Source organism: Xyrauchen texanus, chromosome 6, assembly GCF_025860055.1.
Source record: "Xyrauchen texanus isolate HMW12.3.18 chromosome 6, RBS_HiC_50CHRs, whole genome shotgun sequence".
Classification (NCBI taxonomy): domain Eukaryota; kingdom Metazoa; phylum Chordata; class Actinopteri; order Cypriniformes; family Catostomidae; genus Xyrauchen; species Xyrauchen texanus.
Window position 1 is genome coordinate 20,314,919 of NC_068281.1, and position 17,893 is coordinate 20,332,811.

A 17,893-nucleotide genomic window follows, 5' to 3' on the forward strand; every position below is an offset into this window, starting at 1 on the left:
GAGTTCCTAGCTAATATAAATGCATAAAGAAAGGAAAATCAAAATCTTTAATTTATTTAGTTATTTATTTTGTGATGGAGTTGATATAACATGGTTGTAACCAAATGTATAAGCACCACTAGCCAATTTAAAATAATTTATGTGAAATTGATTACATTTATTATAAAATTAAATAATTTTAGGTAATCCTGAAAGTCATCTTTCCACATTTCACATGCTACAAGTTCAACAAAGTCACACAGGCCCTGGTGAGTTTATACCGTATGCAACACATGAACTTCTCAAGAACCTGTTTGACTTTGTTGAACTCACTGCTGATAAAAAATGGAACGAGAGCCTTCAGGATTAAAACTGACTTTGATATGGTTGAAAATAATATGTTGCATTAGCTAGTAGGATATCTGATATATTCACATTGAATTATGGTCTGAGGATGGTTGCTTTTAAGGGAAGTGATTCATACAATAATGTTATAACGTTAATATTTTCTAGTGATTATCTGAATTAATTGCAACTAATGGCAGGTAAAATTGTGGGACATGTTTTGTCCCATGTCAAGAATATGTGACACCTACAGTAATTAAAATTATTTTCTTTATTTTAATGGACATGATAACAGAAGAACCTCACTGTAGATGCACAGATGTGCATTGTTGTCCATGTAGAAACATGAAGCTCATGGGGCAGGGATCATTAATTGGACTTTATAGTACATATTATGTGTATTTTCCAACACAAACATCCTGAGATACAAAATAAATGCCCAAATTAAATTGAAATAGAAACAAAAAAATACTGCAATAGACAATTATGAAAACAACATGTCCAATTCTTTCTCTTCCTAAAATACCCAGAGTTCACAACATCACCCATACAATATGTATCATATTTTATACAACTACAACATATGGTATATTTAAAAAAATAATAGGTCCTTTAGTGTAGATTACCTATAAACTCCAACCATGTGTCACTCTGAAACTGTTCTTTTCTAAAATATGCATCAAATTCATCCTCAATTCCCAAAAAAAAAAAAATATAAAAAATTCTGTGTGTGTGTGTGTGTATGTATATGTATATGTATATATATATATATATATATATATATATATATACTATATATATATATCCTCTATTGACATTTCTTGTAATGATAAAGCTATAAAAAAAATAATCCTCTGTTGATATTTCTTGTAATGATTTAAAAGCTGTGCAGCAACACAGGTCACAGGCCCCTGGACCTCATAATCTTATCGTGTTTTGTTTCTGTTAAATATTAAAGGTTAAAAAGAAGAAGAAACAGGAAATACATTCCAAGCAGATGAAGTAACTGCATTTAGTGTTGTCTTTCCTTTAAGATTCAAAATGTGTAGGACGGCAGCACATTAAAGATCAGCATACAGAAAAATAAGAGTTAATGCACAACATTGCTTTGGTACAAATCAATATCTTCACTGTCCTGCATCTGGAATCTCCTGATGGCATCTGGAAGACATGTGCACATTAGTATGTCTGCGTGTGTACTGTCACAATTTAAACAATGATATGCCACAGCGGACACCTGGAAAGTACTGTTCTGCACTTTTATTTTAACTGTGTGCACACTGAAAAGGTGAGCTGGCAGAAAGGACAGGGCAGCAGCAGAGGGCAGTAAGCAATTACAACACTGCCCGACGAAGGAAAAGGGTCCTGATTCCCACAGCGCATCCTGCTCAGCCCAGAATTCACTGCTCAATCTTCCTCATCCTCCTCTCTTAACTCCACAATATCATCCATGTGCCCCCCGGCCCTAAGATCGTTCATGGGGGCAGAATCCTCCCTGTCAATGGTCATGTCTTCATCAGAGTCTTTCTTTTTCTTCTATGTGGGTAGAAAGAAAACAAGCCAACATAATGTGCTTTTTTGGGCAAACTTTGCAAACAAATAATGTTTTTCTCCTTAAACACATTGTTTGTAAATGTAACATTTTGGACAATAGTAAAGGACAATAGTATGGTGTCACCCTACATGTATGTTGTCACAAGTGAAACAAGTGTATATTATTCAGTAAAACAAATGGCCTATGATGCAGTTTTTTCTATAATGGGTAATATACAAAATATAAACAAAGTCCAAAGAACTTACATTTTAAAATTAAATCTTTCCTTTAAAATCTTACTTCATTATATAGTTGACCCTTGCCTTAATGTGTGCTAGTGTGATTTTATTGTATTCGCTTGCTTACCTAACAGCCATTACGAAAACATGATAATACTGAAATAGATATAGTTTGGAGAACGGTGTTTGAAACCACTGTACAAAACCTCTTCTAGAGAAAACGAGGATTCATATAAAGATAAAATATAGTATTGATGAGAAAGCATCACTTAAACCCCAGGCATATGGTTATGATGTCCTTGTTCAGAGCTGCTTGTTTTAGTACTGATTGCAGATGGAGTTGTAATTGCCTTTTAAATTGTCTTTTTTTGTTTGTATATTACTTTTCTCAATACACATTGTTTCAAAGCAGCTTTACAGAAAATGATGATGTATCATAAAATTATATCTTAAAGTTCTCATTGTGTGGTTTAACCTATAAACAGTCCATATTCCACCTCCTGTACCTCATCCATTTTTTGGAGTTGTGCCCAAACCTTTTTAGTATTCCTCAACATTTCTCATATTAGTGTAAAAAAACTGCAAAAGAAAAAATATTGTATAAGTGTTCTTTCTTATTCTGATTATTTCATATCTGTATCAGTTTATATCACAGGATATACATTTATTTGTTTATTACAAGACAAATCAGTACTGCATCCATACAAATGACTACTATATCGTGTTGATTTTCTGTGTGACAATGGTAAATAATCAGTATTCCAATTATTATAGTATTTTTCAGTGATGACTTGAAATTGACTTGATTGGCTATTTGATGAAAAAGTGTGGAAGTAAACTATAGCAAGTGTAACACATAAACAGTATGATATGGCTATTGTCATTTGGGTGTGCTACCGAAATTATGTACGTTAGACTCAAAATTGCCTGAGAAAATACATATGTGTAACTTATGTGAGGCATATGTGTTATGTGTAGCTCAATATGTGTTTGACAGCCAGTTGCGTCCCATTAAATTTCAGTGTGTAAAAGTTCTAGATTTGTCCTGATTTGTTACACCATCTCTCTGATATATGAAAAATAAACATCAAAATATATCAGAATATATTCTATTCTATTATTTTCTACGTCTTGAAAATATGACACTATATTGGCACTTTGTAGATATATTTGTGATAGATATATGTCCCAGGTCTCTAAAATTCATATTTTATCATGTTTGGTGAAATACCCATGCATTTAAGGTTTAAAAATAATGCAATTGAAAATCATCTCTCATCTTAAAATGTTATCACATTGTCTTAAGGCTCCCATTGAGCAAGCCAAAAGTGACTGTGACAAGGAACACAAAACTCCATAAGATGTAGATATGTAGAAAATAACCTTGGGAGAAACCAGGTTCAGCAGGGGAGCCAGTTCACCTCTGGTTAATAGTATTCACCAATAAAACAAAAAAAGCAGGATAGTAATACTAAGCAGTTGACAGAGAACATATAGGCCTCTGTGTGTCATTTACCTGTTTTCGGTAGACATAGCATGCTGCAATTGCAACCATTGTAGACTCGCCAAGAAAACCAGCCAGCAGAGATCCAACACCAAGTGTAGCCCCATGTACCCTACATAAAATGAGCGATGAATAAAAAGAAAGCTTTCCAATATACTAAAACATACTCTGATATGCAATTTCCAAGTCTGAAGCACTATATTGTACATACTGTACACTGACAGCAGAATAAAACTGGTGAAATGTACTGTACGTTTTGACTTTCAATCCAAAAAGTAACTGCTTGCATAATCAACAGTAATACACTTACCCCATGTAAGGTAGTACTATGAGACTGGTAATGAGGACAATAATGCGCAGAACCGAGCTTGGTGCCAGGACAAAGGTCTTCTTCAGGGTCATGAGCCAACCAGTCAAGTGAGCACGCATTGTTACTGTAGGCATAACAACAGAAAAATCAGTTAATGCAAAATCGGTCACATGCAATCATGTGATAACATAAATTTTACATGCATATAATTTCACTACCGTTATACAGTAACATTCTTTTGTACTTTGATCTCTTATTCTGGTCTGTTTCTTTAAAGGAATAGTTCACCCAAAAATTAAAATTTTGGTCATCATTTACTCACCCTCATATTGTTCCAAACCAGTTTGACTTTTTGTTCTGTGGAACACTAAAGGAGATGTTAGGAAGAATGACAGCCTCATTTCATTACATATTTTTTCCATATATTGAAAGTGAATGGTGACTGAGGCAAACAATCTGGCTAACAACTTTTGTGTTCTATGAAATAAAGAAAGTCATACAGGTTTGGAACAACGTGATGACATACTTTTCATTTATGGGTGATCTATCCTTTTAGCCTTGAGGCCTCATAACTGAAGTTTGACCACTCCTGACCTTTGCTTTTTCTATTGGACATTTTTAAAAAGCAACCAGTCCCCCTCCGACCATCTGTCCATTTGAAGATGTACTGCACCATCATACCCTAAATAATTTTTTTTTGTTTCTCATGAGCCTTTCAAAAGAGATATTTATGTTTGTTTTTATGGAAACTGACTGAAGGTGCTATACCTGGAATGGGAAAGAAGGAGAAAATTCGTAATGGGGCGACACATAGCTCAGCAAAGGCATGGTCTACACCTATGATGTCCACCAGGATCCTCTCAGAAATGTGTGGCGCCCAGAACACCACGAAGCAGAGCTGCACAACAGAAGGAAGAGATTTCACTGAATGTAATTATTCTACACTCCACACACAAAACAAGGAGGTAAATTGGATTATTAGGGCAATGTTACTGTCATGGCATTTTATAAACATTTGATATATTTTTATTTAATAATATTTAATAATAACAAAAATGAAAGATTCTCACAAATCATCAAATCAGGCATCTATAGTGAGCACAGTATTAAAGCAGCGAGCAGCAGCATAATTGTGAAATTTTAAATGTAAAAATGATAGTTTTGTTATTTTATTACTACCATTTTCAAAATTGTAGAATAATAGTAAAAGCATCTATGTGCTATGAAATAACACAGTTGGAAGTATGGGAATTAATCTGTGACCCCCCCAAAAATTAGAACTATGATTTGCTACATTTTGTATAGAAATGATTCATATGTCGGCACATACTGTATACAGTATATTTGTCTACAAAATGAATCTTAGGCATTTACACATAAGCCTAAAGGATTCTATAATCATGAGAAACATACATTCAGCCAACTGTGTGTGTACTTAAGGTAATTGAAGTCTGAAATTACTTGTCATTCGGCTTGGTAGAATGTTAAAGGGTTCCTTTTATCAGGTTATTCCTTAAGAAATCCTGGTGAAATCAAGCACCACATATTTAGTTGAATGTAGTGCAATTTACTTTAAAAATAAAGGACATATGGACACATGAATCCTCTCTGTTTTAACCTTTTTTCTGGTATGGCTCACAGAAAACACTCATTTGCACTCCTAACTGTTTACATATTTCTGAAAGCACATTTTCAACAGAGACTTTGAAATCTTTAAACAGCACTGGAATGGGAAGTGTGTGCACAGACATTCATGTTGAGACATGCTGGCATCTGAAGCTGAGCCCTTACACAGGGGATTAAACAGGATTCTAGGCCTGACACAGACCCGCATGGTCACGATTATCCCTCCACATTAATAGAGAAGAGAAATTGTGGCATAAAAATTATCCTTGTAGTTTAAGACTATAGGCTTTAATCTAGGTCAGTGAGGGAAGATCTGACCCTGTTACTAGAGGCAGAGATAGCATTAATTAATCATGAAGTCCGACTCTAAAAGCACTTGTAACAAGAAGATAGGCTATCCTAATGCACTCCTTAAATTCAGTTTGGCTTTAGACTATGTGTTTAGTAGTAAGATAAGAGCCCAATTGATTTTTAAATTGTAGGGTACAATGGGATTAAAGGCACCACTTAAGGAAATTAAGCTTTTGTCTGGTCACAAAATGTATCAAGGTAAAAATTTAAAAAAAGATGAATTTTTCTTGAATATTAATGGAGCAACATAATTTGAATAAAAATAGATAATAACAGTAGGCTCTTTCGATTAAAATTCAGTTGAAAAAAAAAGGTGGTGAGGGAGCCTTTTATCCCACACTTGGCCCCTAGGGGGTTTAAAGTGCCAATAGTTATCGGGCACAATTTGTCAACTAATGCAAAGAATTTTGAGACAGCAAGATGCTTTTTTTGAGCAACAAATTTAAGATGATGCTTACTCAAAATAACTACTTCAGAAAAAGTCATTTTATTACACCTCAAGTACTCTATTAACAAACTAATCTCTATTATGATCGGATGAATCAATGTGAGCCCACTTTGAAAAATGTTCATAACAAATCTATTCCTCCCACTATAGAAAAACAATGTGTTTAATAGAGGCCTTTAGCCCCTGCAACAGGGGGGCTTTTCACCCCAAATACTATCCTTTCACTTATGGGAAAGTTATTGAGAAATAAAATGATTTAATGACCTTAAACAAAACTGAAAATTATAAATAAGTGTCATGTCTCAAAAGAAATATGTTAATTTCAGGCATTTTCATTAGCTACATAAATGAACAACATTTTAAAAAATATATAAAATTAGATCAAATTGGCACAAAATCAACCTTAAGACATTAAACGCAAAGATCTCATAGATCAGGAACATTTTACAGTATATAGTGACAAACAGGTGTTTAGGAAAGTGCTGTAGGAGATTTTGTTCTTATTTAGTGTTGTGAGAGAAAATAAAATCAATGTAGCCTTTTACCCCATGGAGCTTTTAGCCCCGTTGTACCCTATTTCGAATTCAGGGGATAATAGAAGAATAAAAATTGAAACACAAAAAAGAAGACCAATTTTAACTGAATATACAGTTGGCTACATGCAGCATGGGTGTCCATTAAATAGACAGCAAAACACAGTTACAAAAAATAATCCAAGCATGATTTCAGCCAAATAGAAACAGAAAATTTTAATTGATTATGTGGAGGAACTTACTGTTATAGAAAGAGCCAAACAAACAAAAGTGAAGCGCCTGATGTGGGACTTGCTCACAATTGTACCACTTTTGGCCAGCTTGTTGCTTGGGCTATTCTAGAAAATGGCAAAAAGGGAAAAATCAGATGTGAAGAGAGCAGTTTATGTTTTTATACAGAACAAATGTGATCTGAGCTATCTAAAGAGGCGGTCACACTATGCAAAATTATTTCAGACACTGCAACAAGCCAGGATATGATGCTTCTGGTTTAAGTAAATAATAAAATAACAAAAACAGATGATATGATATTTTCAAACTGTTAAAATATAGCATCTACTAACTTTCCTGCAACAATAAAAACACACAGCTGTTAAACATGTATTCTATGTATTGAGCCATGAATTTAGTGTGTGATGTTTCAGTCTTCTATTGGTCACACATCTTCTCGTCATCCAGATTCGCAGGTGATGGTTCAGCAAACATGAACTTTTGTAAATCTATTCAATTTGTGTCCATCAATCTGGGGCCAGAGAACATCCACTCTAGAGGTCGAGCGATAGTGGATTTTGCAGATACCGATAAATAAGATGGTGGAAAAGTCCAATTAATCGTCCAATAGCTTTTTAACATCGATTGTTTTTTACAGTTTTTCCTTACTATGAAAGGCACAGGCACAGACAGAGGCAACACGAGTCCAAAATGAATAAAATCCCAGATGCAGTTTATTGTGAAACCAAAATGATCATTTGGTGCATGCAAAACACTTGAGACTTCTATTTTGAAATGTGTGTGCTCCCAGCTCACACAAACACATGAAGGCAAACAAAGCATGCACTCTTACAATCATCTACACTATAAAGTAAACATTGTCATAGGCTAATACTGTATGAGCAGCAATTCATCAACAGTAGATCATCATTAGTCAATAGATGTAGTGACGTGGCACAACGCAGAGTCAGTCATTGTTTTTATATCGCCTCTAGAAGCCGGCATACGTTAGGAACCAAAGAGTCTATAAATATAAAAATACATCCTGTAAATGGCAGCCTTATTAAATTACAGCCTCTGGGACTCTGGCTGCAGGTTTGTCTGCATGAGCCCACTCTGTTTACCCAAAAACATAATTGTTCTTTAATTAAGTAGAACAAGATAATAGTCATATTTTAACTAACAAAGCTGCCAGCACACAGGAAAAGTGGAAAATATAAACTTTTTTTTCCCCCAACTAAGGCAGTGTGGTAGGAATAAAAATATTCGAAATATATAAAGATATCGGGAAAAGAAATGTGAAGGTGTCATTTTAACAGAAGTATACAACCAAAGCAATAATAAGCATTCTGAGCTTTCTATGGTCTATCGCTTGTGAGAGAACAACAGCAAAAACATCACTTACCTTGTCAAATGCAGGGTAAACAGCTCTGAGTTCAGTGAGCCAGCCATACGGCATATGACCCACCGGATATGTTGCTGTGAGAACAGCGACAGCCTATAAAACAACAGCAAGGTTGCATTATACCCCAGTTATTTAATCTGTTACAATAACTATTATCTGATCACTTGGTACCAAATAACTAAAGCGTCAATAAAGCCTGAAAAAATATAGTTGCTTTGGCATTTCTATGCATCCACAATACAGTTACTGTGGAAATTATAGGCTACATAAGTGTAAATTAAACAGCATGGGAAAACACTACAAAAGTCCTGTAATGGTAAATATGTTCAAATGCAACTATGCAGATTAAATGAGTTTTATTCACTGCATGAAGCATTAAATACAGGCACCCTATATGCATTTGCCATCTATGCACCGCAAATGAAACGATAAAAGTGACATTTCAATTAATTCCATTTTATTCTTGTGTCTTTTATATTTCTGCTTTATCTCCTGTATTTCAATATTTCCTTCCCCATATTTATTTTCTGTATTTTCTATTTTGGTACTATAAGCACTGCATATATTTTGGCATTATTGTAAATGCTGACAATCATGCAAATAAAGCTTTGCTGACTCTTAATATACAAAAATCTGTGTTATCTTTGTTCAATATGTTTGCCTTGCTGCTAAAATAGACACAAATTATATGTAAAGACACGGAAGTTCTCATGTCTCAAATAATGTATAGACCATAATTTGCATGAAGTATACTTTGTATGCAAATTTATCCCAATTTTATTCTTGTTCCTTTCTGGAATCTCTTTCATTGCTTATATTTATTCATTTCACCTAATTTATTTTCAACATTGACTATTTCAGTACTGCAAGTACTAAATACACTGTAAATGCACACATTCATGCCAATAAAGCTTTGTTTACGCTACTGAAGTATGCTTCCTTGTTTTAACAGGTTGGCTTTGCTACTAAAATTGTCACAAAGACATAGAAGTTGTCATGTCTCCTGCCTATCCTGCATCTCTTTTCCCATCTCTGTAGTGTGTGTGCAGTGAAGTGCTTTATAGATGGAAGGCACAGCTCAAACTGCATAACTGTGCAAAAGGACTTGGTGTAATAAGTACGAACCACTCTGAGAATCTATGCACCGCAAATGAAATCATAAAAGTGACAAATTCTATAAAATGACAGCCCCGTTTATAGCTCATAGTTTGTAATAGTAATTTAAATAGCTCATCTTATAACAATCCATATAACCCAGAAATGAAGATTCTCTCATGTTTTACTCACCCTCCTGGCATCCCTGGTGTGTATGACTTTCTTTCTTCTGCAGAACACACATTAAGGTTTTAAAAGAATATTTAAGCTCTGTAGGTCCATAGAATGCAAGTGAATGGTTGCCAATAGTTCCAAAATGCACATAAACACAGCAAAAAAGTAATCTATAAGACTCCAGAGGTTAAATCCATGTGTTCAGATAAAATATGATAGGTTGGGTTAGAAACAGATTAAGAACAATATTAAAATCATTGTTTATCATAAATTCTCCTCACTAACTAGTAGGCGTGACATGCACAAAGAATGAATCACCAAAAACAGGAGGAGGAGAATGTGAAAGTAAAGTGGAGATTGACTGAGCAGGGAGGAGAATTTATAATAAAAAAGGACTAAAATATTGATCTGTTTCATATCATTTCAGAATATTTGGATTTAATCACCAGAATGTATGGAGTACTTTTATTTTAGAGCACCCATTCACTTACATTGTATGGACCTACAGAGCTGAGAAGTCCCTCTAAAAATCTTCATTTGTGTTCAGCAGACGAAAGAAAGTCACACATATCTGGGCTTGCATGAGGGTGAGTAAATGATGAGAGAACGTAAATTTTTGGGTGAACTATCCCTTTATTAATGGTAGGTTTCAGCTAAATAGAAGTATTAGCTAAATATTCACACATTTGCTGTCAATTCTCAAACTACAGCATATGTGCAAACAGAAAAGTACAGTGATATCAAAACCACAGTAATATGTCATAAAAAATATGAATGAAATTTGGTATTTAAATATGGTAAGGGAATGTGTGAATTGTTTATAGAAGGGCATTCTGACCTCAGTGGCAGCTGTGCTTCCTTTCAGATCTCTTGATACAAACAGGTTGACAATTGGTCTGCTAATCCGCTGCGTAGCCAGGATGAGAGCCAATGGCCACCAAAAGCTCAGCATCTTTTTAATAGTAGCATCACCCTATTAGTAAGAATGAGTGTCAGTACAGTATATAGCAGAGGAGTTTTAGGAGTCTCACAGTTTGTTAGAGCAAGGAAAAATGACTGCCAATCATTTGAAAACAATAAACAGACCAATGTAGCTGTGATACTAACAGAAACCTAAGCAGGTGAATAGTGACTGATTTGTGCCATGAAATGACAGTTTAATAGTTTCATATTGGTCGAGTTGGTGTAAAAAGTGTAAATGAACGTACCCCAACCTCAGGTCCACTGGACTCGGGGATGTTGTTATGAACATTCCTGTAATACCCCAAACCAACAACAGTAAAGCGTACCAAGGCCCCCATATACAGAGAAAGAATTGGGATCAACATTGGCTCCACACACTCAAGATGACTGTGCAACAAAATAGACACAAACACAACCTACAGGGAAACAAAGAGAGAGAAAGACAGAGAGAATGCAATAATGAGTAACTGACTACAGTGACAGTGATAAATTTAGCCCTTCCATTATAAATTCAAACCCAAATGCATCATTAATAAAAAACTAGAAGACTGTATACGTTCAGATACTTGCTGTATCTAATTACCCTTGTTTTCCATTCTCAGTCAGTCATACTTTTCATTCATATTAAAACACTGAAAACATGAACACTCATTGCTAATCATTAAATCCACATAGCGTCATTTATAACATTTACATTTATGAATTTGCCAGATACATTTATCCAAGATTACTTATTTATAGCACATTAAAGTTATAAATATGTATCATATATATATTTTTTATCAGTATGTGTGTTCCCTTGGAATCGGACCCAAACCTTAGCATGGCTATTGAGAGTAAAAAGATGCCAGATAATTTTCAAATCACATGATTGCACATCAACCAATCATACCTGTGCAATGACATCAGAAATAGAGGCACATCCCACCAGGAAACTGTGCTTGTGTTTCAGAAGGATTCCAGCATGAGTCCAGGCCTGAAACCACAGACAAGATCTCCAATCAACTGTCACTTATCCAGTACAATATTCTAATCTATTAATAGCATGCTCTCTAGAGACTTAACACTGAAGACCAGCCTTAATCACAACATTGCTGCAGTTGAACTTGCATTAAGAAGCACAAGATGATCCGCGTGGGCTGTTATCCATCCAAAGGAGCTTGACACTTTTCCAGATCTAAACAGGCTCTGAAGCTTGGCCTTACCCACAAAAACACTCAGCTCCACCCTGTCCATCTGTGCCAGGCAGTTAAGCCAGATCTCACACTCAGACACATTTTACGATTGCATATCTGCAGAGGGGGTTATGATGTCATGATGCACTTACCATGGCATCAAGCAGAGGAAAAGCAGCCAGATAGAGAAATGCCTTCCGAGTTTTACTCCCCACAGAGTCATCCACATGATGCAGTTTGTTAATGATGTAATAACCCAGATCGGTGTAGGCTAAATAAGGAAATGTGACAACAGGATTATTATGTATTATTATCAACAATTAACATCAGTGCTGATGATAAAAACAAAAATGATACAAGTGACTATATTATGTATAGACCATATTTTTGGATGTACTATATTTGTATGTATATTTTTAAATAGTTAATTTATATTTATTTTAAATGTACTTGCATGTTATTTTAATTTAATATTTAGTTTTTTTAATTTTCCCCTTCATTTTCTCAATTTTCTGCATTTCTTTATTAAATCCATTGAATTGTATTATATTTATAATCATTTATATTAATGGAATATAATTTGTAATAAATTAATAAATTATATAATTTATATTTATTCATTTCATTTTATTCTTGTGTCTTAATATTTCTCCTTTATCTCCTGTATTTCAATATTTCCTTCCCCATGTTCAATATATTTGACTTGCTGCTAAAATAGACACAGATTATATGTAAAGACACGGAGGTTCTCATGTCTCAAATAATGTATAGACCATAATTTGCATGAAGTATATTTTGTATGGAAATTTATCCCAATTTTATTTTATTCTTGTTCCTTTCTGGAATCTCTTTCATTGCTTATATTTATTTATTTCACCTAATTTATTTTCAACATTGACTATTTCAGTACTGCAAGTACTAAATACACTGTAAATGCACACATTCATGCCAATAAAGCTTTGTTTACGCTACTGAAGTATGCTTCCTTGTTTTAACAGGTTGGCTTTGCTACAAAAATTGTCACAAAGACATAGAAGTTGTCATGTCTCCTGCCTATCCTGCATCTCTTTTCCCATCTCTGTAGTGTGTGTGCAGTGAAGTGCTTTATAGATGGAAGGCACAGCTAAAACTGCATAACTGTGCAAAAGGACTTGGTGTAATAAGTATGAACCACTCAGAGAACACAATCAAGATGATGGAGAGTTCTTCATTTATAAAGCACATCATTAAGTGTTTTGGACAGGTGGTGGCTTAGGGGTTAAAAATGTGTTCCCTCATCAAGGAGGTTTGTAGTTTGTATCTTATATCCATCAGGTTTACCATGGTGACATTTTCACTCTAACTGTCACTGCTGTGTCAATGGATGAGCACTAAAAACAGTAACAATTAAAAGCAGTAATGGGCACTAGGGAGTGGGTGAAAATAGCTCCGTTCTTGATTTCTAGCTCTGTATGTAAATGGGCAAATGAAAAAAAAAGAAAAGAATTTGTGTAAATGCAAATGTATTTTGGGCCCTTGTAGAGAAACTGAAATGTGTTCTAGAAGAATATAATCTGAGCTGGTCAACAAAGTATTCTTGTTCTTCTCGTTTTTGATTAGATTGTTTAAAGTAGATTGTCTAAAGATAACTGGACCTTTTTTAACCACAATCCAACCAATATAGCTATTTGCAATTTGGTAAATGTGGGAGGCAGAATGTTACTTATTTCCTGCCATGTAGGAGTGTAGCATTTTGCACAATTTGTTCAATTACAATATAATTATGGAGGGAGAACAAAAATCCAAAAATAAAGAGTCTACCTCATTCAGGGAAAGTCTGGACAGAGTTTATTTGAAAGAGGTCTACCTATTCAAAGAGAGTTTACAGAACAGGCACGCAGTAACTTGACAAAAAAAACCATCAGTCACTGTCAGCACAGTGGATGGAATCATGCTTGGAACAATTATGTTCCTTTGAGGAGTCATTTTTCCAGAGGACAATTATAACTCAGGACCGCTTGAGATGAGAGAAGGTGCTTCTCCAGTCACAACTCCTCTAACTAAGAAAGACACATGATACTTTGGAAAAGTGCAAAATATAATGGTGTTCTCTCCATGCTTAGTAAAAACTAAACGTGCAGCACAATTCAAATAATTAACATAGATATGCTATCCAGTGGAAAGAGAATAAGGAATAAAAAGGCAAGACCAGAGATAGTGTGACAGATGAAGCGAGTGAAATGAAGGGAAAGACTGGAATACTGACCAATGAGTGTGTGGAAAATGATTGCCACAATTCCTGCTGCGACCATGCAGAGGACTGCCTTGGTTCTGTCCCGTTTGCTGTTGACAAACACCAGCCCTACATTCTTGAAGTCGCTCATAGGACCTGTAAAGAACTTCATGAGGGAGTAGGCCAAGCCATAACTGGCCAGCATTTCTACTGCATCCTCTTTGACTGCTGCTATTCCCCTGTTCAAAGCCTATAAAGGAAGATAGAAATTATAAAGATTTATACCAATTTCCTTTATTCACCATTATACAAAAACAGGCTGTATAGAAGAGTGATTCAAAGTATGTTTGCCTTGATAAGAGTTCTAGATCTAGCCACATTATCTGTTTTCTGATGCAGTAGGATGCTTTGAAAGGGCGAAAGGAAGAACTACAATTTCTCATGGGATTCCCCATAAAAAGAGGGGTTTATTACCAAGATATACAACACTACAACTGTATCTAAATATCAAAATCCAAGGATCTGTATTTGGCCTGGAATTCAGTCTGAGTTTCTATCTCTTAAAGATGCATTAGTGTAAGTATACAGCCCATGACAAACTTTACAGCTTTACAGTGTACCTTGCCCTGCTAAATTTCACAGTAGAAAATCTCTGGAGTATGTTAAAACACTATTAAGTGACATTGTTAAGCACTACATGTAAAGGAGAAGAATGATTATAAGTTCAGATCGATTAATGGAACTTTCTATTAAAGATCCCCTTGAAAACTATGATCAATCGGATCATTGGAAACTCCCATGTGACACAAATCTATATAAAAAATTTAATTAAAAAAAAGCTGTGGTACCTATACTGCAAAGTATCTCAGAGACTAATTGTATAGTGACAATAAACCAGTAAAATTCCTCTCTGAAGAAAGCCAGAAAATATCCCCATCAAACACTTCAATATGTGAATTGAAATTGTGTTATGAGTCAAAGCTGATGGAAAATGCTGAGATGCATACAAGAAAAGATTTACTTCACTACTAAATATTTTGATACCCTGTCCTTGACTCTAAACTGGTGGTATCATTATTTTTTTTAACTTGCCACAACAGCTTCTGTTATTTCTATTTGATTTGTCTGTACTTTGAACCGGCATTTCTCATTAGAGGAAAGCCTGACCAATGAGAAATCTGAATAACTATAGTGAAACAGAAAGGAAATAGAAAGGCTGGAAAATTAATGCAATTTAGAGAGAATATTGCACATGATTAGATCTTGAGATGTAATTTTGAATGATACAACAATAGTAAGTCAAACAATTCATAGGAAGCAGCAAGACCTGAACACTAGAGGAAATGAAAAGGACGTGAAAATGCACGCTACTTCTTATCTTCCGTCTTCTTCTGACTCTCTCTGTCTGCCAATTCATCACCAACGCCTTACAACAATGTGCAGAGAGATAATGATTGTCTGTTACTGTGGGCAGTCTGGCTATTAAGAGTTCCTGCTATAGACACCAATAATAATTATTATTATCTAGTGAATGCCTGTTCAATCCATTCTTTATTTTCATTCATTCATTTATTTTTAATTTACCATTAAAACGTAATAATGCTGGAATCATGTGAGAAGTGGGCACACTGTCTTTAGTAAAATACCTCATCTCAATTGCAATATAAAAAATGCAATCGTTACCGTAGGCAGCTTTATTATTTTTTTATTTACATGATTTAACACTTAAAATTTGCTTTGTTTTGAAGTCAAAAATATTATTTAGTATCACTGAGTCAGATCTGAATAGATTACACAAGCAAATATAATTTTGTGGGAAAAAATGTGCAGTGTTATATTATTATTCCATACACCATAAAATCATAGTATATTACTTGTACCTGAATTAATTTTATTATGATTTTTTTTTTTTTTTTTTATATATTAATAGATGTAAAAATGTGATTATGCCTTTTTTTTGAGGGGCACGAAGGTCAACTCCCCCACAGACAGTATTACCCTCACTTGTTTAATAGAACAATAAAATGTGCAGCTGTTTGTCAATAAATGTGTATCAGGTTTTTTATCTGTGGCACCTTGAGTAGTTTTGTAATAGGAACATAAAATCAAAACAAAAGTTGATAGCACAATCCAATCGATTTTCATTATGCAAAACTGTTTTAGAGACGAAAACGTAGTATCATCAACATCTCGAGAAGAATAGGATTTTACTTACATTAATAAAACATTTAATCAGGTAATGGAATAGTGGCTTTACAGTCAAAGGCATTTCAGAAACGTCACGACTGTGATAAAACTATTTGTTAATGGTTGACAAAAACAAAACCAGTTCACGCAGAGGTGACAATCCATTACCAATCAGCACATCCAAAAGTGCACATTCATCTCTGTCCGATTGCTTTTGTATTGTTCAGTGTGACACGTTACTGGATGCGCTGTATGGCCAGCTGTTGACGAACACACAGCTGATCGCCTCATGTTGTTGTGATGCCCTGTTTACAAAGGCCACCGTGGAATCCCAATTGTGCCGATATCTAAACAAACGCACAGCATCGCAACCATAAACCATTCATAATTTGAAACAAGTAAAATATCTGAATAGCCAAGTTCATCGGAGAGACATTTCCGTTAAACATCTTAAAAAAGGAAGATGTCGGAAGGATAGCTGCAGATGTCCATCTCATACGGCTCTATTGAAGGATGCAAAACAAATAGGCTACTACGTCAAATCAACCGCGCTGTATTAAATGAAGAATTCACACTTGCCTGTTCGCCGAGGTCGATGGCAATGTTGGTTATTGCCAACGGCACCAGGAATCGGATGAGGGGCCAGTAGTGCGTGAGCGCTGGGAATTTGACCATGTTCACCGGGAGGACGGCAGCACTGCCAACATCAGCTGCTCGGATCTAGAAGGATGCGAGGCCGCTCACAGCACGTTGAGTTCTGAGTGTTTTCTAGCAGAATTTCGCCGAGATCAGGCCCATCCCTGCCCTCCTACACAACAACAGCATCATAAACAATGATCGAGTGCATGGAAAAATAGGAGGGTCGCCAGAAATTTCTGCTGACGGCTTCTCCATTGTTCAGCCTTCTGTGGAGAGGAAAATAAATGCATATAATCGCCCGCCGCGATTAAGTGCAACACAAGTGTAATGCCATATAACGCAGACATGGAGGCCGCGGAGGCTTGCCGCTATTCTGCTGAAGAGATGGCCACTCGGTTAACAGTACTTAAATCATCATCCCTCCTTACCAACACATGGGGGACGGTCGGCGCATAAAGGCCACTCCTCTTCTAAACGTCACCGGCTGTGTGCAGAAAAAGATCTCCCTTAAACAAAAAAAAAAAAAAAAAAAAAAAAAGAAGATAATTCTCATATCAGATCTTGCCAATGAGCTCTGAAACCAGAAAAGAGCAATGGAATGCCTGTCTCTGTTTAAACACCTTACCCATATAGGCCTATATGTTAATATAGCCTAAAATATTGGCACCTCTAATAATAGTTCAATAAAAAATGTAAAAAGACAAACTACACAATTGGCTAATATGTTAGTGACATTCAGGCATCTCAGGAAAAATCCAGCATGTGGAGGCATATATCTTGAGAGATTGTCAGTCAATTAAAGGCAGAAGCAAAGTAGTAGGCAGGTCCAAGTATTCAGAACCCCCTGTCAAATAATATCCACAAATAACTAGCTTGCTTAAATACATTTTAAAACATCCCTATATTTAAATATTCACTTTCCAATCTGTCCTTCTGGTCTTTGGAAAATGTCGTTTGATTTTCA

The 17,893-nt window shown here is 35.2% G+C and overlaps 1 protein-coding gene across 1 annotated transcript; it reads right to left on the bottom strand.

Moving 5' to 3' along the window:
* Window positions 1–1,208: 1,208 nt before the first annotated feature.
* Window positions 1,209–17,343, bottom strand: LOC127645268 (progressive ankylosis protein homolog B). Its single transcript, XM_052128829.1, has 12 exons — window positions 16,870–17,343; window positions 14,137–14,353; window positions 12,044–12,162; window positions 11,609–11,692; window positions 10,962–11,132; window positions 10,592–10,726; window positions 8,485–8,577; window positions 7,112–7,207; window positions 4,680–4,809; window positions 3,912–4,035; window positions 3,614–3,713; window positions 1,209–1,860 (listed from the first exon to the last, which is right to left on the bottom strand). Exons 1-12 carry the CDS (start codon window positions 16,963–16,965, stop codon window positions 1,732–1,734), a joined length of 1,494 nt encoding a protein of 497 aa, XP_051984789.1. The 5' UTR covers window positions 16,966–17,343; the 3' UTR covers window positions 1,209–1,731.
* Between the last annotated feature and the right edge of the window lie 550 nt (window positions 17,344–17,893).